The sequence below is a fragment of the Mercurialis annua genome, linkage group LG3 (genome assembly GCF_937616625.2).
Source record: "Mercurialis annua linkage group LG3, ddMerAnnu1.2, whole genome shotgun sequence".
In the NCBI taxonomy this organism is placed as follows: Eukaryota; Viridiplantae; Streptophyta; class Magnoliopsida; order Malpighiales; family Euphorbiaceae; genus Mercurialis; species Mercurialis annua.
In genome coordinates, this window is record NC_065572.1 from 49,855,415 (window position 1) to 49,881,596 (window position 26,182).

At 42.6% G+C, this 26,182-nt stretch overlaps 2 protein-coding genes across 2 annotated transcripts; both read right to left on the bottom strand.

Annotated features, from left to right (window-relative positions):
* Window positions 1-581: 581 nt before the first annotated feature.
* LOC126672581 (uncharacterized) lies at window positions 582-7,659 on the bottom strand. The gene is made up of 3 exons (XM_050366536.1): window positions 7,617-7,659; window positions 993-1,286; window positions 582-754 (listed from the first exon to the last, which is right to left on the bottom strand). Exons 1-3 carry the CDS (start codon window positions 7,657-7,659, stop codon window positions 582-584), a joined length of 510 nt encoding a protein of 169 aa, XP_050222493.1.
* Window positions 7,660-23,343: 15,684 nt separating this feature from the next.
* On the bottom strand, window positions 23,344-25,359 carry LOC126672583 (uncharacterized). The gene is made up of 6 exons (XM_050366538.1): window positions 25,222-25,359; window positions 25,009-25,147; window positions 24,786-24,903; window positions 24,363-24,525; window positions 23,916-24,175; window positions 23,344-23,866 (listed from the first exon to the last, which is right to left on the bottom strand). The coding sequence occupies exons 1-6, from the start codon at window positions 25,357-25,359 to the stop codon at window positions 23,344-23,346; spliced, it is 1,341 nt and encodes a 446-aa protein (XP_050222495.1).
* Window positions 25,360-26,182: the final 823 nt, after the last annotated feature.

Consider the following 26,182-nt stretch of genomic DNA (forward strand, 5'->3'; position numbering starts at 1 on the left):
AGTTTACTCTAGATTGTACACTCTGCGACTATTAATGGCTTTCTCTGTTGTTATTAGGTACATTATCAATTTTTGTATTGCTGTCACTTTCTGTCGTTTTCCTGTCTATTCTTCTGTTAACACCACCTTCTCTTTTCCATGTCTCCTATAATCCAAATTCAGTTCAAAATCCTATATTACTGTAATCATTTCATCCACTTCTCCCATAAACTTGTATCACGTCATTTACAAACGCAGGTATCAATCCTTCTCCAAAAATCTATTCCTTTCTTCATAACTTCTAGAACGTAATATAGGAATCACGTTCGCGATAATTACATTATGTATGTTTATTATATTGTTGTGTTTGTAAATTATATTCATATGTTCTTTTATAAGTTGCGTGTTTATTAACATCGCTTCCTATAGGTTCTCACTATCTGAGGTATTATCCTATAGGCATATCCTAATACTGACATTCTATTATGCAATGCAGCAAACATATATACACAGTAATGCAAACACATAAACGCAAATACTCAAATCATATAAATCACTGATACCTGGAGGTGCCTGATGCGGAACGCTAGGTTCCCTAATGACTATGCCTGTATGTCGGCCCCTAACTCTTCTACCGGAGTTTCCTCCGCCTCTGTGCACAAAGTGGGGGTTGGTCCTGATTCTAGAGGATGTGCTAACGTAATCAGGATGAAACTCACGTCTAAAATAGAAATGTCGAACGGGATCGCCCTCCCACTCACGGTCCATCTCGATCCTACAGGCCATCATAGTGAGCGTCCCAAAATGTTCACCTACATACTCATATAGCTCACTAAACTCAGGTCCTAAGCCTCTGACGTATCTATGGTTGATGGTTCGGTTGTCTTTGTTTAGATCAGGGACTCCCTCAACCATTTGCAGAAAATCAGCAGAATACAACCCTACTGTTAGCATTCCTCGAGAGAAGGAGCGCATCTGCCTCCTAACTTGATTTAGAGCTATATGTGCGTGACCGTTTGCTATTTTTGCGTCTTCTATCAAATCGTGGTATCTCCGCACCCTAGACCAGAAATGCTCGCTTCTGTACTCCTCAATGTCTGATTCATCTAACAGTTCCTCTTCTTCAAACTCCTCTTCTTCTAACTCTTCTTCTGGATTTTCCTCCTTCGGATCCTCCTCAGGGTCCTCTTCTGGGTCCTCCTTAGGATCCTCCTCATGATCCTCTTCTGGATTCTCCTCATCTTCTTCACTATACTCTATTTCTGGCGAATGGGTTCTACATCTGACTCCAGAAGAACTACCAATCTCTGATACAGACATATAACCATTCTGATAAATTTCTGGCGATCTCCTAATAACTGCGTGGAATCCGTTCTGATGGAACCCAGATGGTTTGCCTACTTCGTTGTGAAACTTATTTGAAATATAGGAAGCTCTTCCTCCCGTTCTTCAGCAGCATGTGACTGAGCTCCGTTCTGCCCAGACATGCTGAAAAGAAACAATTTCAAACATAAGCGATCATCTGAGCCCATTTCCACACACAATTCCAATATCAACTTATATAACGTTGTAAACATTTAGCATTTAATCCAGCCGCACGTAGTTCGCAAGCAGATAACCATTTAACAATTCTAGCGCAAGTGGTAAACACTTAGTTACCTCAGTCGTTCGTATATATAAATACTAACCACTTATTAGCTAAATAATCCTGATTCGCGCGCGCAATGTGTCACGACCCAATCTCAGGGCCGAGACCGGCGCTAGGAAATGGGAGTGGTTGCTCCGAAAGCCGTAGCAAGCCTCAAAACGTAAAATAATTTTTCGCAAATATCATATACGTCATGCATGACAAACATAAACACATGTCATGCTGGAAACACATGCCAGACATACATATCCTCTGACAGTCTCAAATATCAAAACGCAACAAGCATAAAACATTTAAAACTTTAAAACATTAAAGTTATATTTACAGAAAACCATATCATACATGCTGGCTTACAAAACACCTATCTCCTGCAGCTCTAGGAGTACAGAATTGTTTCTTTACATACTTCAAAAATACATACTTCTGGAAGTAGGATAGGAGTCCGTTGCGTCAAAAGCATTTTTAACCTGAAAGGAAATCTGTGAGGGGTCAATATATGGGAATATACTGAGTGAGTTCATATGTTTACTAATAAGTATTCAAATAAAATGTAAAACAATATTCAATTGTATGCAGCCAAGCACAAGATCCGATTGAAACCCTAATCCTTGAACATGCTAAACGTATAAACTCAGAGAATATCTTATCGAATAGTCCGACCCGGGAGTATTCACTCTCAACCACGTCAATCGCGACAAATCTCTTAATCCCAATGGTGGGTCCAACCCACTGGTAGGTCCAACCTACTGGATACGGGGCTCAGGTTACACTGTAACCGAGTTCACTCTCGTATCGCATTCGTATATCCAACTTCAAAATTCGTTCATAGCTGTATCAAATCAAAACTGGTGATCACACAGTCCTATTGCCGCTCAATAGGTAACACGTTCCATCGGATCAATACTGGTTTCAAATCAAGCGTATATGCAATTCATATAAAGATTTCGTACTATAAACATGCGAATCAAACATAAAGCAATATAAAATAATTGCTTGCGTAAATACTTTAAAAGCAAATCGTATAAAATCACTGAAAACGCTTATCCAAAAATACGTCGGGGCTTAGAAACGTCAAGCTTCCCGAGTTCCTGGTCCAGCTGCTTCTTGCCTCGCCGGATCTAAAACAATATCAAAAACATTTGACTCATATCAGAATCCTATTCTAAGATTGACTGTAGACTCGAGACACGCCACGTTTTACTTTCATGCCGTCTGCTTCTCACGCATATCCCGTTAAACGGAATCTAACTCGTTTACGGATCGTATATCATTTCAAAATCCATTAGCGTTTAACTTCGTTAGGTTAATTATTCAAATTAATCGATAATCAATTGATTTTAATCGATTTCCAATCTCGACACGTGTATACAAACGGGCGTTAAACAAAAAAATCGGGGTGCGAGGGTCAGGGGTGCACGTTCGTGCCTTGGGGTGCACGATCGTGCACTTTGGTGGTGCACGGTCGTGCACCATGTATAGGTGCACATTCGTGCACCTTGGTGCACGTTCGTGCACTTCGTGTGCACGATCCACCAGAATTGTTTTCCGGCATTCCGACGTGCTACTAGCGTAAAAACGCCCCAAACTCATCCAAAACGCGTAATCTAACGTCAAAACATCCAAATACGATTCTATAATCGATACAACGATAAAATCGTTTCGTGGCCTAAAACTTTGAATCGATATAGCTCAAAATATATTCGTTTAAATGATAAAACGTCAAGCTTACCGTGATACGCCACTGAAATACGATCGTTTCAAGTTATAGAACGTAGGAAACGGACGAGAAACAGAATCGAGCGACGGAACCGTGAATTTTGACGAAGGAAATGAAAGTGATGTTTTGACTCTGGATGGTTCCTTCATATGAACGGTTATTATATATATAATGGTCAATTTGCACTTTGGTCCTTGAAACTTTTCAAAAGTTTCAATTTAGTCCAAAACCTATTCGCGTCCAAAACTTATTCGCGTCCAAATTTTAAACGATCTCCGATTGACTCAAAACTTTTACCACAATTACTATAAATTGTTTCGCGGACTTTGGCGAAATAATTATCGTTACGGGATTTATAATTTATTTTATATTAATTTCCAAAGTTATTTCTTTAATGCCCCGCTAATTGATTTATTAAAATTCATTCTACATTTCCGATATAATTAAATTAAATTCCCCTTAAATTGATTTATCGGAAATCTCGACATGTGACACGACTTAATTATCTTAAAATATTTTGGGGTATTACACTATGCCACATACTATAATGCACATATCAAACAAATGCAGACAACTAAGGTCCGACTCTTTTACTGCAGTAGTTCATAGGTTTACTTACTGACAGAGTAACCCAAATCAAACAGACATCCAAACAAAACTGGCAGTGGTAACTGGACCAAATGCTCTCAAACAAGCACTGAAACAAACTTGCAGTGGTAACTGGACCAACTGCTCTGATACCAACATTGTCACGACCCAAAATATTGAGCCGCAACCGGCGCTAGAGAACGGGAGTGGTAGCTCTGGAACCCGTAGCAAGCCTCAAATCACTATAAATTTTTCGCAAATAATAAACAAATAACACAACACAACAGAAGCAAATATACATAACATATATACACAAATATTTACACTAACTGTTCTGTTAATCTCGCGGGCTCTAGTTACCGTACCCTGTACAAACTGGCCTCGCGGTACCAGATACAAAAGTTAGTGTAATAAAACATATCACCGGCATTTGGGGCCGTGAGCAAAACATACTACCTGTAGCCTATCAAAAACATATAAACAGAACAACAAGTAATATATACACTCAAAATGTACTGCTGTCTAGGCTACGACTCTGTCTACGCGGGACCACTACTGCATCACTCACAGAAGTCAGAAACTATACATACACAGCTGACTTCTAGACTTCAAAACTGGCTTCTAGCTAAGTTCACACTCTGCCTCGTCGATCGCGACCTATCTCTTATTCCCAAAGTGTGAGTCCAACTCACTAGATACAGGGACTCCATACTACACCGTAGTCGAGTGCTCACTCGTATCGAATTCATTATCCAACTTCAAAATTCATATTCATATCGTGTTATTTCATATCATATCGTATTACATCATCTCTCATATGCAAGCACACTAGACTGACTCGATTCTGGTGATCACACAGCCTATTGACACCCAATAGGTAGCTAGTTTCTTCGGATCGCATACTAGTTCCTCGTATATAAAAACTTAATAAAACATATAACATTTCAATCAATCATATATAATGCGATGCGAATAAACAATATACATATATATATAAAATAACTTTAATATGTAATACACAAAAGTAAAGTGCAACTCACAGAAACCGCAATCCAATCAATAACGTGGTCGATAAAATGATATGCTCTCGCTATCCCACGTCTACTGACCTATCTGCTCGCTGACACGTCTGATACATAATAATTTACATTTGATTATTAGACGTGAATCTCGTATTCTTATACGTATAATACTTTAAACTATAAGGTTTTGTTTTATTCCTAATGTTGTTCGTGAACTCGATATTCCTTTATCGTATTCACGATATATCGAACCCTGTTTCTCGTATTCGAGAAACGTATACTATCCTTAGCGTTTTCCATTATCGTTGCTCATGTAAAACGTCAAGCTAAAACCTCACTTTTTAAATTATCGGGGTCCTTAATCGTTTTTAGGGTCTAATATTCAAAAATATAAAAATCCCGTTTGATTTGGGCAAAAAGCCCATTTTGATCCCTATGGACCCACTGTGCGGGCGCACAAAGGCACGTGCGTCCGCACAGTGCAGTGTGCGTCCGCACACTAGTGTGCGAGTGTGCGGTGTGCGTCCGCACACTGCGGTGTGCGCTCGCACCCGATGTGCTGCCCCTCTGGAAAAATCCATTTTCCGGGTGTTTCGACGATGCCTAACCTTCCCGACATGCTTAAAACACTAACTCCTTTAAGACCCATCATTTACTTTTTATCAAAACGCTAAAAACAATCCGAAAACGTCAAATTCAACTTTAATTCCCTAATCCCTTAAAACAGCCAATATATTTCGAGTTTAACACCAATTCTCGCAATTTTTACCTTTATTTAATACCCGGATATGATGGAGCTTTCAATTCCGAAGAGACCTCCGCGAAAATCACTCGAATCGGACGTCGAACGGAGAAATGGCGGCGAAACGATCGTAATCGGCGATTTGAAGCTTCTGGGTTATTCTTCTCCTTCTGATCACTTTCTTTCAAACGAAAATTCATATATTGAATGGCTAAAAGTCCGTTTTGGTCCCTCCTTTCTTTCTTTGTTACAACTTATCTTTCAAACTTTTCTTTCGTACGATTTAATCCATAGCTAAATCAATTAATACTTAAATTATAACTTTTACGTATTATTTATATCCAATAAATAATACGAAGCTCGATATTAATACCTTCCCGTCAAAATCTAAAATTTCAATTTTTGAGTCGAAGTGGCTTAATTACCACTTTAGTCCCTGAACTTTGTTTTGGGCCTTTCTTGACATTTTTCCTTCTTATTTCAATTCTGACTTTAGGCTTGAAATATATTATTAAATTCTTTGTTATTATCTTTTCCGAAACTGACCTACTTAAAATTTATTTACTTTATCTTTTCGAAAATTCTTCTTACATCGCCACTCTGGCGAGTCAAAACTGGACACGTGGTCCAATTAGGTAATTAAATATTTTGGGGTATTACATTTTTAGTTTGTCTCTTCTGGTCGCTTTTATGTTCGTCGTTTCCGTTCACTTTTCTGTTCGCGCTTCCGTTCGTCTACTTCCGATGGATTTCTTGTTGTTTCCGGTCGTTTTTCCGTTCGTTTCTTCCATTCGCACTAGTCCGTTCGTCTCTTCTGTTCGCGCTATGAATTTTTCAACATCGTTTTTAGATTTGTGTAATTTTTTTAAGTTTGTTGTGATGATTCAAACATTTTATAAATAAATTATTGTATTTTTATAATTTTTTGTTTATGAGATTATTCTATTATTCATATAATTATTTTGTCTTTCTCTTATTCATATATTTGTTTAGTGCTACTAATTTTGTAAAGAACAAAGTGATTTATGGTGTATTTATAGTGATTTTATAATATATTTACGTTAAAGTGTTTTTTTGGTGTATTATCGTGTATTTATGGTGTTTTTCGGGATATCTATGTTTTTTTGTGTATTTCTGCCGTTTTTAGTATATTTATGGTGCATTTGCAGTGTTTATGGTGTATTTGCGGTGTTTTTATGGTATACACAAAAAAAACACTAAAAAAATGCTATAATACTATATATACATTATTTTACACTATAAACACACCATAAATACACTATATATACACTATTGTTACAATTTAAAAACACATTAAAAAATAAAAAAAAAATCCAGAAAAATATCTATGAAAACAGAATAAATTATTAAAAGTGAAAAAAAGTATTTGTGAAATTAAAAAAAAGGTGTTTTTCGTAAATAAAAAAATCAGAAAAAAGTCAAAAACTGATAAGTAAAAGTTTAAATAAGTTAGTGAATAGTGTATGATAGGAAATTATCACAAGATGAAAGTGTAAGTTGATTTTTTCTAAAATAAAATATCATATAAATATCCAAAAATATATTACTGATAAATATATTTTAAATAAAATTATAGAATAATATTTAATCATTTATCATTAATATAGATAAAAAAAAGTTAAATATAAATGATAACGTAGCACATCTAATAGGGGCGAAGCAACCTCGCCAGGAACGAACATCACTAAGTCAAGCATTTCACCGACCTGATAACAATACCCGACCTTCTTGAAATCTTAGAGCACGTGACTTGGGGGGTCACCGGATCGATGGGAATTCAAACATCATCCGATACAATCATGCCTGATAAGGTCGGACCAGGAATTCTATCCGGGATCTGAGTCATATTCAACTCAGACCTAGGCCGGGCTCCGAGCTCCTAAGCCTGAAGGACCGGACCATCTGGTCCGAGCTCTGAACAACTCTCAAATACAAGAGCCATGATAACTTGACTCCCAAGTTATCCGGGCTTCAAGGCTTGACCAGGCTCCGAGGTCCTGCCCCGGAGCGCTCACTCGTGTACCAGATCCTGGGACCACAAAAGATCTTCTGACAGGTACGTGAGGAATGTTCCCTCTGACACACCTAACAACCCGTGCCTCCCGCAGGGATATTCTATCACGTCAGCATAACTGATTTCTGGGACCACTGGGGTCACAGCCTGCCAGCAAGGCAGGTTTGTCCTTAAACCCTAACTATAAATAGAGGGTTTAAGGACAAACCCTAGGTAATTTCTTTTCTCTACTCTAAGCACTCTCCTTTTCTCTTCTTCTTCTTCCTCTCCTTCAAAACCTTACTTGAGCGTCGGAGTGAACGTCCGGTGACCCCCACCAGAGTTCCTTCTGACCTCTGTTTGCTTGTGGTGTGCAGGTCGGTAAAGCTCGGATTCTGTTTGGTGATTCATCACTTGGCGCCGTCTGTGGAAAATCGTTTTGTATTCCCCTGTTCTACTCTGGTTCTCTTGACGTTGCTGATCAGATCTTGACAAGAAACAATGGCTGAGGATCCTGTTTTGGACAGGGTAGATCCTCTGGGAACTACGGTTACCGACACTAACTTGGTTGGTGGAGTTTCTGCTAGTGGTCGGACCTCTGTGATCACTGGCTTAACTCCTCCGGCGAATGCTCAGGTGGGAGGATCCAGGGCCTCCGGCAGTGGAGCTGGATTTGTGCCTTTATATGGGTTGGAAAACTATCCTAGGGCGAACCCTTTTGCTTCAGATGCAAGTCACACCCACTTATTAACCCCAGGAACCACCGTGCCTCAGAGTTTCCTCCACAATACCTTGTCTCCCACTCAACTCAACTTCCCGGTAGACGCTACACTGGTGGCTACGGGAACAGGAACAACTTCTGGGCAGGATATACCTCCGGCGGTCTTACAAGCTCAAGAATATTTAGAATACATGGCTCGCCAACTGCACCAAGCCCAGCAGATGCATTTTGCAGTCATGTCCCAGTATTACCCAAGTTACAATCCCTCGGCCACCCCCGTGGCCCCTCCACCCCAAGCTGCTGAGTTTCAGGATGGTCGTCCTCCGAGAGAAGAAGGTCGGAGCGATCACCTAAGACCCAGACCTAGGGGTCCCACAGAGCATCAAGCACCAAGAGGCGAAGATCATCGTGACACTAATTTGCCGAGAGACGAAGGTCGGCACGATCGCCCTCTGCCGAGAGACGAAGGTCGGCATGATCGCCCTCTGCCGAGAGACGAAGGTCGGCATGATCGCCCTTTTCCGAGAGACGAAGGTTGGAATGATCCTCCTCCTCCTCGAAGGGAGGGGGTGCAAGACGAGAATCTACCACCGGGGACACAGCGCGGTGACGCTGGTTTGGGGAGGGGAGACCCAGACCCGGAGGCAGATCCTCTGCGGACCGCGAGGGCAGGAGTTCCACCGGTCAGGAGAAACGGGGCAGAAAGTGTTCACAGCTCGGGTGCAGCGTCACAGCATCAGAAAACTTTGCATGACGAAGTTACTCGTCTGGTCCAGGCCGAGCTGGATAGGCATAAAGGGCACAAGGCAGAGTCTCGACCTTTTACTACCTGTGGCATTGCTAGCCCCTTTTCAAAGGCCATATGGGATGACCCATTTCCAGATAAGTTTAAATATCCGCCCATTGACAGATATAACGGTAAATCCGACCCGATGACTCATTTAAGTTGCTTTCAGGTTGCCATGAGAGTCCAAAGTGTCTCGGACGCCACGGTGTGCAAAGTGTTCCCTTCAACGTTGAGTGACGCCGCGCAAAAGTGGTACCAGAACCTCAAGGAGGGCTCTATTACTAGTTTCAGGGAGCTCGCTATGGCTTTCAAAACTCATTTTGCCCCGAGCATCGAACGAAAGAAAAGATCCAGTGATTTGAAGAAATGCTTTCAGAAGCAGGGAGAAAGTTTGAAAGCTTACATCGCTCGGTTCAATGCCGAGGCGATCAGATAGAAGATTTGAACGATGATACCGCCATCGATGCTATGAAAGATAATACCAGCATGCAAGTCTTCCGAGACAGCCTGATCACCAACCCGGTTGACACTTACACCGAGTTGATGGACAGGGCTTGGAATTATATCAATCTCGACGAAGAAAGGCAGAGGAAGTCTTACGGGATGGCTAGCCCAGTTCCCAGTAAAACGCAGAATACTCAGGGATCCAACCGCAGCCAAGATCGGTACCGACCTCTGAATGAGACTTCGGGGTACAGGGGTAACAAGCCGTTCAATGCTCAAACCAGTCCGCCAAGTACAGGTCCTGGTACGAAGCCAAGTTTCAGTATTGGAGGAGGAACGGAAGGATACGTGGACCGAGCAGGAGTACCAAGACAATACGTACCACTTAACACACCGAGGGAGCAGATTCTATCCTGGATCAAGCACAACAATGAAGAGATTCGTTATCCACCGAGGCTAGTGAAGGATGGAGACCGATCCAAGTTCTGTGATTTTCATGATGGTTATGGCCACGAAACAGAGGAATGTGGACGTTTGCGAAGTGAGATAGACAAGTTAGTCTGCCAGGGGCGATTACAACATTTTGTTGTGGCCAAGGAGGGCCAAGAACGAGGAAATACGAGGGTCAACTCGGTCAGGTCGGAGCCCGGGGGAGCAGGGAAGCCCAATCCCCATCAAAAAAGACACAGGTCACGGGGGTAATTAATACAATCTCAGGAGGAACTTCGGAATCTGAGTACAGTCGAAAACGCAGAAAGAAAAAGCAAAAGATGGTCATGTCGGTATCTACTGGGTCGCCATGGCCTAACATTGTTTTCGGGCCAGAGGATGCGAAAGGAGTAGATTTTCCTCATGAAGACGCTTTGATTGTATCAGCCATCATTGGATCGAAATGGGTAAAACGGTTGCTGGTGGACGATGGTAGCTCGGTTAACTTAATGACTCTGTCAGTCTTTTTGACAATGGGAGGATCCAAGACTGACCTCAAACCTGTGAACATTCCCCTCCTGGGGCTGGGGGGAGCTCCGGTCACCCCAGAGGGCATGATCGAGCTAGATTTGGAGCTCGGCATCGAAACACCTCAGGAGGACGGAACAGAGGGAATCCTGGCGGAACCAACACGGAAGGTACGTTCACTGTTCATGATAGTTGACATGCCGCTTGCGTATAATGGTATTCTTGGTAGACCTATGTTGTATAGCACAGGTGCAGTGACTAGTATTCGTTATTTGATGATGAAAATCCCAGTGGAAAACGAGGTCATAACTATCAGGGGAAACCAAACCCTATCTAGGCAATGTTACATGGCCACTATGGGCAGCACGGTGGAAACGATGAGCATCGATACACCGGAGCTGCTCCTCAGAGAGAAAAAAGCTCAGAAACCCCGAGAAAACTTAGAAACGATTGAACTTACAGAGGGATCCGAGATGTGTGTAAAGCTGGGGGTAGATTGGCCAAACGAGCACCGGGAAGCTATCATAGCTCGAATAAAACAGTATGTGGAGGAGTTTACCAACAAGCCAGAGGATATTGGAGGTGTAGACCCGAAGATAATCTCGCACAAGTTAAACGTGGATGCCAAATGCAAGCCTGTCAAGCAAAAGAAAAGAACTTTCTCTCTAGAGAAACAGATTGTTATCCGAGATGAAGTGGAGAAGCTCTTGAAAGCCGGGTTCATCAGGAAAGTAGACTACCCTGAATGGCTGGCTAATGTAGTCTTGATCAAGAAGTCCAACGGTAGATGGAGGCTTTGTATAGATTTCACTGATCTAAACAAGGCCTGCCCAAAAGACAGTTTTCCTCTGCCAAACATTGACCAACTGGTGGACGCGACGTGCGGATTTGCGGTCTATGCATTCTTAGACGCTTCTCAGGGATATCACCAGATCCCGATGAGTAAAGATGACGAAGAAAAGACAGCTTTCACAACGGACCTGGGGACTTATTGCTACAAGAAGATGCCTTTTGGTCTGAAAAATGCTGGGGCAACCTATCAAAGACTCATGAATCATGTTTTTAAAGATCAACTGGGCAAGAACGTCGAGGTTTATGTAGATGACATAGTCGTGAAATCCAAGGGGATCGAAGATCACGCAGAGGATCAGGCAGAAACTTTTGAAAAGCTGAAGGGTTTTAACCTCAAGCTGAACCCGGAAAAGTGTGTTTTCGCAGTCCGCTCGGGGAAATTTCTAGGGCACCTCATCTCGGAGAAAGGCATCGAGGCGAACCCGGAGAAAATCGAGGCAGTAATGAACATGAAAGCACCCAGCTCGGTGAAAGAAGTACAAAAGTTGAACGGGAGAGTAACGGCGTTGGGAAGATTCATGAGTTGCTCGGCCAAACGGTGTTTGCCATTTTTCAAAATCCTGAAGAATACAAAGAATTTTAAGTGGACAGAGGAGTGTAACACAGCTTTTGAAGAACTGAAGGTTTACCTCAGCACGCCCCCGGTGCTAGGTAGACCTGAGCCTGGGAAAATCTTATATTTGTATCTCTCGGTGAATGACGAGACAGCAGCGGCAGTCCTGGTAAAGGAAGATAAGGGTCTGCAAACTCCAGTTTACTATCTCAGCAGGGTCTTGAAAGGCCCGGAGGTCAGATATCCAAAAATTGAGAAATTTGCTTTGGCATTAAAAGTGGCGGCGGAAAAGCGAAGGAGATATTTCGAGGCTCACATCATTGTAGTACGTACGAACCAACCTCTGAGAAAGGCGCTGCAGAGGCCAGAGATGTCGGGACGGCTGGTCAGCTGGTCGGTCCAGCTGGGAGGATATGACATCCGGTATGAGCCCAGACCGGCCCTAAAAGCACAAGTGTTGGCAGATTTTATAGCCGAGACCACAGCAAGTGACCAACCTGAGGAACCCGATGAACAACTTCTACGGTGGGTCTTAGAAGTCGACGGGGCATCAAATCTGGAAGGATCGGGGGCAGGAGTAGTCTTGAAAGGCCCTCACGGAGTTACACTCCGAACCTCGGTAAAATTCGATTTCCCGGCATCCAATAATGCCGCGGAGTATGAGGCTATGTTGATCGGATTAAGAATGGTAAATGTGGTCAAAGATGAGCACGTAACAATAAGGAGTGATTCTCAGTTAGTCGTTTGTCAAATCCTGGGTACTTTTGAAGCTCGGGATTCGGAATTGAGGAGATACGTGGACAGAGTCAAGTTCTTCTTGAACAAGATTCAGGAGCTCGGAGGGAAATGGGTGGTAGAGCAAGTCCCTCGTTTGGAAAATCAAGAGGCCGATGTACTAGCCAAAGCAACAACAGTGAACGAAAAGATACCGGGGGTCCATTTCTCTGTTCAAAAACATTCCAGCATCGACAACCACGAAACCATTTTCCTAACTCAGCCTTTGGAAAATTGGATGCAAGGCATAGCCCACTACCTGATGGATGGAACTCTGCCAGAAAACAGAGACAAAGCCTACAAAATCTTGCGACAAGCTCCGTACTACGCGTTCCTCGACGGAGTCTTGTACAGAAAGTCATTCACACACCCGTGGTCGAGATGCTTGACAGCAGAGGAAGGGGAGTATGTGTTGAGAGAAATACATGAAGGTATTTGTGGGGCACATATAGCTCCTCGCATGTTGGCCAAGAAAGCAGTGTTGCAAGGCTACTACTGGCCCCTAATGGTCAGACAAGCAGAGGAGATAGTAAAGAAGTGTGAAAACTGTCAGAGGCATCAGAACATCCGACATGCTCCAACTACAGAGCAGTGTCCAATTACCAGTCCTTGGCCATTTGCAACTTGGGGAATTGACATCCTGGGACCTTTCACGCCAACCACGGGGCAGAAAAAATTCTTGATAGTGGCAGTAGATCACTTCACAAAGTGGATCGAGGCAGAGGCAGCGAGCGCCATCACAGAAGCTCGGATCAGGGACTTCTTCTGGAGGCAAATTGTGTGTCGTTTCGGTATACCCAGAGCGTTGGTAACTGATAACGGAAAGCAGTTCAACTGCCGAGCCTTCAAGGAATTTTGCAACGACTTGCACATTGACCTGCGTTTTACTTCGGTAGTTCACCCGCAAAGCAATGGGATGACCGAAGTAACTAACCAGACGATCCTAAAAGGACTTAAGGCCAGGCTGGGGGAGTTCGATAGACAGTGGTTGGAAGAGCTACCGAAGGTCATATGGGCTTACCGAACCACCCCGAGGGCAGGCACAGGAGACACCCCGTTTTCTTTGACATACGGGTGCGAGGCAATGATACCTGTGGAAATCGGGATGCCGACTCTAAGGGTCCAGTTCTTCGATGAGGCTAAGAACGAAGAAGAACAGAAGTTATGCCTAGACCTGCTGGAAGAACGAAGAGAGCAGGCAGCGCTGAGAATTGAAGCATACAAACAAAGAATGGCTAAGTATCATAACAAGAGAGTTAAACCCCTGAGTTTCCAAGTCGGCGATCTGGTCCTGAGACGGGCAGACATTGCTAAGGGAAACGCGGGAGTGGGAAAGCTCGAACCCAATTGGGAAGGCCCCTATCGAGTCACTGAGGTCGGACGAGCAGGAGCTTACAAGATAGCACACATGTCGGGCAGAGTGCTCCCGAGAACTTGGAACTCCCAGGTTCTTCGGAAATACTATCAGTAGTTACTTGTTTTCATTTTCGAGGTACCTAGGGGTTTTTTCACTTATGTTTGAGTTAGGCTTTTGTAAAACTCAAACATAAGTTTTTCCCCTCAATGAATAAAAAAGATTAAAAAGAATTCATGTCTTTTCCAAAACCCGAGCACTCTACTCGGTAAAAAATCTACGGGCTATGTGCCACCAGCGGGCTATGTGCCACCAGCGGGCTATGTGCCATCCACGGGCTATGTGCCACCAGCGGGCTATGTGCCATCCACGGGCTATGTGACACCCGCGGGCTATGTGCCATCTACGGGCTATGTGCCATCTACGGGCTATGTGCCACCCGCGGGCTATGTACCATCTACGGGCTATGCGCCACCAACGGGCTATGTGCCATCCACGGGCTATGTGCCACCTGCGAGCTATGACAATCCCGGGTCATCCAGAGATAACAGGTTATCCGCGCCGAGCAACTTGATCAAGCTCGATCTATGAACAACCAAGAACCTATCCTAGCATTTTTTATCCCAAGTCTGAGTCAAGGGCCCATATATAAAAAAACAACATAGAAACTAGAAAATTTACACTACTGGAACCAGCTCGGAAACTAAGCTAAGTTAGCTATAAAAAACATGTTGTCACATACTTAGTCAAAATTTTCAAAGACAGAAAACAGGAAAAATTCATTCAGAAAAACAAGTATATACAAAAGAAAATATTCAATCTTACAAAAAGAGCTCAAAGCTCAATATTCAGGAATTACAAAAATTGTTCAAAATTTTCAAGGCAAAAAAAAGAAAAAAAACTATCTAAGGAGGGTTGGAGCCCGGTTCCTGGTCATCAGCAAGGTAGTCCTCGATGTCGGCGGGCACATCATAGTCTTCTGGCAGCTCCTTGGCTCGCCGACCCAGCTCCTCGATGTCCAGAACAAAGTCTGAAACATCCACATCGGCTCCAAAGCGACCTCGGACATACTCGCCCGCTTGGACCTCGCTGACATAGAGAATGCGGCGGAAGTCTTCATAGACCTTCTCCTCCCGGTCCGTGACTTCCTTAGCCTTAGCCTCCGCTTTCTCAGCCCGCTGGGTGACCTCAGCGATTTGCTTCTTCTGGTCGGCCACGGTCTCCCGAAGACCTTTAGAAGCCAGATCGTTCCGAGTTGTCAAGTCGGCCAGCTGCTTTGCGAAGTCGTCCCGGGTCAAGACTCTGTCATTCTCGAGTTGAGTCACCTCAGCTCGCAGCTTCTCCAGCACACCGAGGTCCTCAGCTCGGCGATCCTCGGAGCTCTTCAGTTGAGACTCCAGCGTAGCAACCAGGGCAGCCCCCTCAGAAGCTTTCTTCTCCGCCTCGGAAGCCCGCCTCTCGGCTTCCCGGGCCCTCTTCTTCTCGGTTAGAAGAAGGTCCTTGGCCAGTGTCAGATCGATCTCCACCTTGCTCTGGTTTTGATCGGCCATGTAGGCCATCTGCGAGGCCTGCGATAAACAAAAAACACAAGTCAAAATAAAAACAAAGACAAAACAAGTAAAAAGATGAGAATACGAGATATTTACCTGGAGGCAGAAGGAGGAAACCACAGCCCACAAGTTCTCAGGCCTGTGGGACTTGTAGTGCTCCCGGTCAGCAGGAAGAGTGGTCACACAAGCAACGTCGCCCGCAATGACCAGGTCATGCAGGGTAGCTGGTCGACCATCGTTGTGCCTGCTGACCCACTCGGCAAAGCTGGCTCGAGTGATGGTCTGGGGACCCGGGGCTGTAGTGCTCGACCCCGACGATATGTCCGGGAGATCAGGCACTCGGGTCGGCGGAGCCCTGGAGCATTGACCGGCAGGCGCGGGAGCGGCCCCCTGGGGATCTGCTGAGCCCCGAATCGGACCATCCACCGTCTCGGTAGAGTCCAGATTCACAAACGGGATGTTCCCGACAGGCTCGGCACCCACTGGCACCTCGATCCCCTCCGGTAAACGAACTCGGAGGGGGACAACATCTACGCCCTGTACGGGCTTTTCAGGTCCCTTGCCAGCGGGCATCTCGACAGCAGGTGACTTTGGCACCTCGGTAGCTCGGGGAAGTGGAGCAGGAGCCGGGGCTACATTTCGGCTCGCCGGCCTCTTTCTTTTCTTTCCGGCTAGCTTGCTCAGATCTATGCTGTTCACTGCAACAAAAATGCACACGACAAAGTCAGTATTCACACAAATGATAAAATTCAATGTAAAAAACAACAAGACAAGCTGGGCACGTAAAAAAAAAAAAAAAAAAAAAAAAAAAGAAAGACAAGGGACAAACCCCCAGCACCGGGCACCAAGTTCCTCCAGTACTCGAAGTCAATCTTCGGGCACAAGTCATCAGCCAGTGCTTTCTTCCCCGGAGGAGCATCATCCCGCAAAATCAGGATGTCCTTATCTTCCAATGGTCCCGGGACGTGGAACCATTTATCCGGCTTGTAACATTTTGTCACCCACGAGGTGACCATCCCGTCGAACGCTGAGGGGTGAGATATCTGAAAATAGTCCTCCTTGAAGTCCCGGAGGGAATCAACCACCCCAGAGACCAGTCCCCCGGGAACGTCTTTTCTTTCACTCCGGAACCGCATGTAGGCGAAGTGGTTCCGGTCCTTCAGAGACATGAGGTATAAACAGCAGAATAACCTCATGCTGGGAACCACCCCAGTCTTCTCACAGAGCTTCAAAAAGCAACTGTAATGTCGAACACCATTGGGGTGAATCTGCGACAAGGGCACCTCGAAGTAACGGCTCAACTCCTTGTAATGCTCGAGCAGTGGAAGCCGAATCCCGGACTGCAAATGCTCCAGAGTTAGCATGATGGTATTTGCAGGGGGAACATCGTTCAGCCTCTTTCCTTCCGGGACCAGAGAGCTCGTATTCTGCAGGGATGCCAAAAGCCCTTCGTACAGCTTGCAAGAAACCCAGGGTGCACCGTGAGGCCTTGATATCACGATCATCATTTTTCTCGCTGGCCTCTGGAGCGTTTCTCTTCTTTTTCCCTTTCTCGGCCGGTAAAGGTTGAGAGGTCCCGGTCTCTTCCACATCCGGGGTGTTACCTCGGAGAGCGCGAACGACTACGAACTCCATAGACGGCTCGTCTGTGCCCACACCGTGATCATCATAACCCCTCCCTTCCTCATGATCTAAGGTTTCACCCGACATACCTAAAGGCACAGAAACCAGCTCGGATGAGACAAGTTTCAAATGGAAAAACTAGATAAACTTGTAGCAGAATCAAAATTATGGATCAAAGACAGAGTTCCTAAGGGGTGAAACCATCAGAACATGAAGAACATCACAATGAATTTCCAGAATTTCTGGAAACTCATTGCTCAAAGCAAAACAAAAACTCAAGCACAACAAGGCGTTTCAATTTCTGGAAATCAACAACAAAAGATCTAGCAAGTCACAGTACTAAAATACATATAACAAGGCAAACACGAACAAATTTCATCCATTTTTGGAAAATCAACATACCACAAAACGCGATGGGAGTTTTTTCTCTCTATGATTCAGAAATCCAAAATCAAAATTACAAAGGCAGATATCAAAAGTCAAACACACAACCAGAGGCCTATCACTAAGAACACAGAAATTCAAACACGTATTCAAAACTGGAAAAACAAAAAACTAAAACGAAAACTCAGAAATACTTACTTGTATATAGCACAGGGAATCCTTGGAGAAGACAACTAAGAGCACAGTAAATCCTTCGTAAGAAGACGCAAACACAGCAGCAAACAACTTCAATGGACAGAACCAGCAAAATCTCCCCAACGATGCGAAGAACAAACAAAAAGTTTTCTAACTCAGAGAAACAGAGAAATTTAGAAGGCAATGAACTGAGAATTTGTTAGTTTCTTAATCTTCCAACTCAGAGAAACAGAGAAATGGAAAGGTTTCTTAGTTTTTGAAGAGTAAAACTTATAACTGAAAAGAGAGGGAAAATGAAAAGCCACGCCTTTAATTTTCTCTCTCTCCCCACTCAGAACGTCTCCTGGGAAAGCGCTCACGCCTTAACTGCTAGACACGTGGACCCAGCGTAGACAACAAGTAACCGCCACATAGGACAACGGCTCCAACAGCTGTCAGACAGGACATCTCAACAGTCACGTCCTTTCACATAATTATATCAGCTCACCCATCTTCCTGACAAGCGGCTCGGTGTCAGAGATCACCCAAAAACAAAGCAAGTACGTCCAGGATCACATGACCTAATAACTCGGATAACACTACCATCTCGGACATAAATATCCGACACACTGGGGGGGGACTAGTGATAACGTAGCACATCTAATAGGGGCGAAGCAACCTCGCCAGGAACGAACATCACTAAGTCAAGCATTTCACCGACCTGATAACAATACCCGACCTTCTTGAATGGGAATTCAAACATCATCCGAGACAATCATGCCTGATAAGGTCGGACCAGGAATTCTATCCGGGATCTGAGTCATATTCAACTCAGACCTAGGCCGGGCTCCGAGCTCCTAAGCCTGAAGGACCGGACCATCTGGTCCGAGCTTTGAACAACTCTCAAATACAAGAGCCATGATAACTTGACTCCCAAGTTATCCGGGCTTCAAGGCTTGACCAGGCTCCGAGGTCCTGCCCCGGAGCGCTCACTCGTGTACCAGATCCTGGGACCACAAAAGATCTTCTGACAGGTACGTGAGGAATGTTCCCTCTGACACACCTAACAACCCGTGCCTCCCGCAGGGATATTCTACCACGTCAGCATAACTGATTTCTGGGACCACTGGGGTCACAGCCTGCCAGCAAGGCAGGTTTGTCCTTAAACCCTAACTATAAATAGAGGGTTTAAGGACAAACCCTAGGTAATTTCTTTTCTCTACTCTAAGCACTCTCCTTTTCTCTTCTTCTTCTTCCTCTCCTTCAAAACCTTACTTGAGCGTCGGAGTGAACGTCCGGTGACCCCCACCGGAGTTCCTTTTGACCTCTGTTTGCTTGTGGTGTGCAGGTCGGTAAAGCTCGGATTCTGTTTGGTGATTCATCAATAAATAAAAATTTAAATTTTCATTTATTTTTTTAAATTAATTAATTCATAATTCATAATATAAAAATAGCAATATAGACACCTCATTCTTGAACAAGTAGAAAAACGATAAAGGACTGAAGTGTCCCATGATGATTTTTTGAGACACTCAGCGAGATGTCGAGCTAGTGATCCGCTTGGCAGAATCCAAGTGGACTAGATTGGCGTATGCAAATATAAAGGATTAAAGCGTATTCATTGCAAATAACCCATAAAAATTCAAAGGGATTGTGATAATAGTCGCAGTAATTGGACTAATCTCATTGTCTTAAGAGATTATGGACCATTTTGTAGGTTCGATTGCCATTTATTTTAAAATTTAATTTAGTTGCCCTTAAAGTCCTTTTTGACACTTTTAGGAACTAAAAAAATCCTTTTCGCTGCCTTTTTAAACCATTTTTCATTTCATCCAAAATTTATAACCAGAATACATTATTTTTTTAAACAGTTAAACTTTGACTTATTCAATATCCAAAGCAGTTACATCAGTTAGAAATTCAGGGAAGTGCTAATGACCTGTAATGGAAGTGGCATTTTGCGCTAAACAATGCGATGTCTGATTCGCAGATCGCCTCACAAAAACAAAACTAATATTACTAAAATGCTTTGCCAAATCTAAACAATCAACAATAATAAAGTCTGGATCAACAAGACTCAGATTCCTCAGCTCCAAAACCACCTTCATCACATCGGACTCAACGATCGAATTCGGACAATCCTTAAGCCAACTAAGCGCCTCTGTAATACCCATGGTTTCAACCATTCTCGGACTGAAGTTACCCCACAAATGTACTTGACGAGCACAAACCATTATCACATTTGAGTCCCTAACAACAACACATATACCAGACCCATTGTCCCCAGAAAAGATAGCTCCATCTATATTGGCTTTAAGAAATCCATGCATAGAAGGACTCCACTGAATGGACCCATCATTCTTACTCAAAGCTACTGATCTGAGGGGAACCACCGCGGAATGAGCAACTTTCCAGGCTGCCAATTGAGAACTTGCTGCTGCCAGAATAGTCTCCACCGTCCCTGTTGTATTCTTCTAAACGTGATTATTGCTGTTGAGCCAGAGATGCCAACAAATCATCGCAACAAGAGACTTATCTTCCATGTTCAGATCAGTACACCTGTCACGACCCGGGTTCCACTCAGAAACTCGTGTTGAGACCGGCTCTAGGAAATGGGAATGGTTGTTCCAAAACCCGTAGCAAGCCTAGGAAAAACAGTAAAAACTTTTCGCATTTTGAAAACATAAAATGTCTTAATCTCTTTTCGCAAGTATTTGAAAACCTTTAGATAAACGTGTAATCAAAATCAGGCGATTGCATTTATGGACTGGGGGCAGTACGTGTACACTGCACGTATCCTAACATAACCCTGTCCGAAAACAATGCCAGCGGTGCAAACTAGTTAACACATCAAGTAACCGTTTAAAGCATGTCAAACAATCATAAAACTTTTATCAAAACCAGGTTTCTTTATAAACATCTGGCAAAAGCCCTTTTGTATAAAACATGCTTTTATCCCAAAATGATAGTTAACAGTAGTTGCACATCAGAGTTAAAACATTTACAAATGAACTATTGTGGAATAGTAGAACTACTCTGCAGCTCTAAAGTGACCTTTATCTATTTACGACTTCCATAGAAAGAACTGGAAGTCTTGTCACGTCAAAATGCCATTTACCTGTGAAAGAGGAATCAACGGGGGTCAAATATGAGTGAATTCACATAGTTACTTAAGCATATTAATAAAAACAGAAATCGTATGTAAACACTTTGTGCAGCCAAATAACCGACCCAAAAACCCTATTTGGTTAATTATGGTTAATACCACAGTTCATGCTCACTTGTTTAACACAGGATGAACTGTGAACTCATGAAGTCACATTCATCTTAACTCTGTGTAAGGTTTGCTGGGCCGTAAATTGAATTACTGGCTCCCCAGGACAACCTGTTAGGTCTAGGCCGCTTTGCAAGCATCTGGCCAAAAGACCCAACCATTATGCAGTACAACGCAATAATTTATTAATACCAGTGATCACACAGTCCTATTGTTTCCCAATAGATAGCACGTTCCAGTGGATCTATATTGGTTTCAAATCGACTCTATGCAATGCAATTTCAATCACATTTTGAGTTATAAATGTTTTGGCGTTAATATTCAAAAATAAATATGCGAACCCACAAAACCGTTATCCACAAAAACCATTTTCGGTCACCCTCTACTCTCCTGGTCCGATAGCTTGCTTGCTCGTCGGATCTAGTTAGAAAATAATTGTTAAACACAATTGAAACAAGAATTCTAACTTTAAAGAGTACTCTATTAACACTACTAGATATATAACATATCTAGTCTATTCTCATCCTCGATATCGATTCTTAGTCCTCTAACTATTAATCACTTTGATTAATAGAGGATCTAATCAAAATGTCTTTAAGTTTTAATTAATCGAACTCCCTTAATTGTCCAAGTTTTTTTAGTCCTTTAAACGTCCAGGTTTAAGGTTTAATGTCCATTTGAATCATCCACAATTCCACGATTACGTGCGTCGAAAGTTAGGGCAAAATGCCCCAAAACATCCCTCCCTTCAAGTCATGGCAGCACGATCGTGCAACCGTGTGCATGGTCGTGCTGCCTGGTGCACACCTTGAGCGCACGTTCGTGCACTTTGGTGCATGGTCATGCACCATTGCCGGTGCATGTTCGTGCACCATGGCTGGTGCACGTTCGTGCATTGTAAGTGCATGTTCGTGCACCAGTCGTGCACAGCCCCAGGAATCCGCGTTTCCCGGGCTTTCTAACGTGCTAAAACGTCATTTTTCGATCCCAAACACCTATTTAAACACCAATCTATCCATTTCCGCTATTGGAACGTAAAATCATTACATATACGTTTGATTCGATACGGTAACCGTTATATATTCGAATATAATTCATTTTCTAAATAACCAGATTCAAAATAATGGTTATAACTTTGATTAATAACAGATTACCGAAGAAAATAAAGTTAGAAACGAGAAATCCGATCGAAATCGGCGAACCTATCATCGCGTGCGTCGTCGCCGTTCTCTGAAACTTATAACCTAGGTTTTGAGTTCTCTGATTCAAATGAAATGTTCATTTGAATATAATATATATATTGTTTGGCTAAAAGCCAAACTAGCCTCTAGGTATTTTCGCGTTATTTTAACCCAAATTTTTAAATACTTGCCCGTAACTAAAACGGACAACGAAGTCCGAATTTTATGAATTTTTAACCATGAATTCCATAATTCGTAATTAGAATAAAAACGTATTTTTTATTCTCACGGGATCTATATTTTATTTTTTATAAATCATTTAAGATTTATTAGGGCTAAATTAGACCCACTCAATAAATTTATATCTCCAAATTCTATAAAATTTTAGTAACTTCTTAAAAATATTCCGTGAATATTGACTCCAAAAATATTCACACGGGACTTATAAATTATTCTATTTTAATTTAGAACATTTCTTAATTCCCGTTAGTTAAAATATAAATATCCAAATTTTATATTTTAACTCTATAGCTATTTTTCTATTTCAGGAGATATTATAAATTAAATTTATCCTTAAATTTAATTTACGTTCTCCCGGTCCTATAAATTATTCCTCACGTGGAAAAATTTAGTTCTTTAAATTTACGGGGTATTACACAACCACAGCACGACTCAATCTGAGATACATTCAGCTGTCAACATTTCAGGAACTGTTATTACCCGCCAAACCTGAGTTGCCACTGAACAGAAATACAGAATATGAGACTCGTTATCGCAGCCATCTTGACACACAACGCACTTGTTATAAACAAAGACCTTCTGGCTTGCTAAGGCTTCCGCCGATGGGAGATACCCCTTGCAAGTTCTCCATAAAAAGTTCCTGATATGTAATGGAATGTTGAGTTTCCAAATCAGCCCCCATAGCTTGCACGGTTGTCCCTCGACATCGCCAACCACAACTCTATAACAATTACGCATCGAGCACTTCCTTTTTGGGTCAAACCTTCAAAGCCATCCATCATCCACATTGCGAGAGTTTAGAGGAATGCTTAGAATGTTTTCAACATCCTCTTTATTAAAAACATCCATAATCAGCCCCGTGTCCCAGCAACTTTCACCAATTTCAAACAAATCACATACTTTAGCCTTAGAAAGGCTAATTGGCATAGGAGTAGTTATATGGCCACTGTTATCAGGCAAAACCCAGGGACTATTCCAAATGCTTGTCTTCCTCCCATTGTCGATTCTAACTCTGGAGCCTTTTACCATAGCCGCTTGAGACTCGAAAATACTTCTCCAAACATAGCTCGGGTTCGAACCCAATTTTGCTTCAAGAAAAGTAGAGTTTGGAAAGTATTTAGCTTTAAACACCTTCACCATCAAATTATTTTCCACGGTAATAAAACGCCAAGCTTGGCGAACCAACATAGCAATATTGAAATCCTGAATTTTTTTAAACCTCATACCACCAAACTTCTTTGGGATACAAAGACGATCCCAACTATCCCAACTAATCCCTTTTCGCTCCCTTCAATTCCTCCCCCACCAAAACGAATTAATTGAGCATTCGTTCTAACTCTTCACAAAGACGGAGAGGGATTAAAAATACATTCATAACATAATTGGGCATTGTTTGGGCAACCGCTTTGATTAAGATTTCCTTACCCCCTCTAGATAATTTTTTTGAATTCCACCCTTTCACCTTACTCCAAACTCTTTCACGAAGAAAACTAAAAATAGGGGATTTATTTCTACCAACCAATGAAGGAAGGCCTATATATTTTCCACTATCCAACGACTCCTTCACTCCCAACTCCGAACTAATTGGTACTCTTTCCTACGCCATCATATTAGCACTAAACAAAATATTTGATTTTTTGAAGTTTACGTTTTGTCCCGATGGCTTCTCGTACTTATTAAGGACTCGTTTCACAACCATCATTTCTTCTAATGAAGCACAGAAGAAAAAAAAAGCAATCGTCCGCAAAGAAAAGATGGCTAATCAAGGGAGCTCCTCTACACACCGACATTCCATGAATGTTACCCTCCTCCTCCCCGCCATTTAATAACAAGCTTAAGCCTTCCGCACAAATAATGAACAAATACGGAGATAGCGGATCACCTGGGCGCAAGCCTTTACTAGGTAAAATAGGATTGGCCATGTCACAATTTCCAAGGCTAGAGTACCTAACCGAAGAAACACAACCATCACCAAGTTAACCCAATCATCACAAAAACCCAATTTTCTAAGCATGAACTCAATAAAATCCCACCGAATCCTATCATAACCCTTTCTCATATCAATGTTTAAAGATGTCGTGCCCAATCTACCCCTCCTCTTCCTTCTCAAATGATGATCAATTTCAAAAGCGATTAAAAAATTATCGGTAATAAGCCTATTTTCAACAAAAGCGCTTTGATTTTCCGAAATAATTTTACGCACTAACCCCTTCATTCTATTAGCCATAACTTTGGAGATAATCTTATTGGACACATTACATAATGATATCGGCCTTAGATTAGTGATATACTCCGAATTAGTCACTTTAGGGATTAAAATTAAAGCTGTATCATTTAAACCACCCATTAATAAAGAAAATCCCTACAAAGCTTAGTGACGTCTTTACCTACCACCCCCCCAATTTGTTTTAAAGAAAGTCGGGCTAAAACCATCCGGCCCCGGAAACTTGTCATCATGCGTGCTAAAAACAGCATTTTTAACCTCATAATCTGTAATAGGCCTCATTAAATCAACATTATCATCAACAGTAACTTTAGGATCAAACTTGCACATATCAGTGGGACCAAACTAAATTTCAGTAAATAGAGAACTGAAATACCTCCTCTTGATGCCGTCCACCTCCTGTTTCGTAAACCTCCAACCCCATCTTCATCCCGAAGCTTGTCCACTCGGTTACCTCTCCGACAAGAAGAAGCAAAATTCTGAAAAAAACCTTGAGTTTGTGTCCCCTTGAGAAAGCCAAAAACTCCTGGCTTTTTGCTTCCAATAGATTTCTTCATCATTTAAAAGAGCATGATACTCCGAAGCTAGACTGCTGTACTCAGAACTTCCTCCAACATCATTTCTTTTAATCAGCCGGTCCATACAATTCCGCAAGCTAGCTGCTCTTTTTTAAAAATTAGGGCCACAGTCATCACTCCACTTCTTTAACTGCTCTTTTGTATCACTTAGCATCTCATCAAGACCTGAAGCTACTCTACGCACCCAAACTTCTTTTATAACACCCTCACAATCCTTATTATTCAACCACATATTATTGAAATGAAACACACGCTTATAATCAACATTGTTTTGCTGCTCCAAAAATAAAAATAACGGAAGATGGTCATATGAGGTTATTTTCTGATTTTGAACTCCAACATTAGGAAATAACTCTACCCAATCATGAGAACACAAAACCCGATCCAGTATGTCCTCAATTCTGTCCGCAATATTCCTACCACGCAACCAAGTAAACTTATAACCCGAGGCTCCTATGTCCACCAAACCGCAATAAATAATGGTCTCGCAAAACCCATCAATCAGCCAATTCGGATGCACCGCTCCACCATGCTTTTCATAAATTGCTAAAATATCATTAAAATCCACTATAACACACAACAGAAGGGAATTTAACGTACTTAAATTTCTTATAATACTCCACGAATCTCGCCTCCGATATCTCTCCGGACACCCATAGTAACCAGTTAGTCGCCAAACAGTAGTACCAGACTCCACTTTTAAATCAATGAAGATCTCACTAGAACCCAAAACTTCCACTACAAACTCAGCCTTTCAAAAAAAACACCAGCCCCCCTCTTCCCCCTATGTTGTCAACAACAA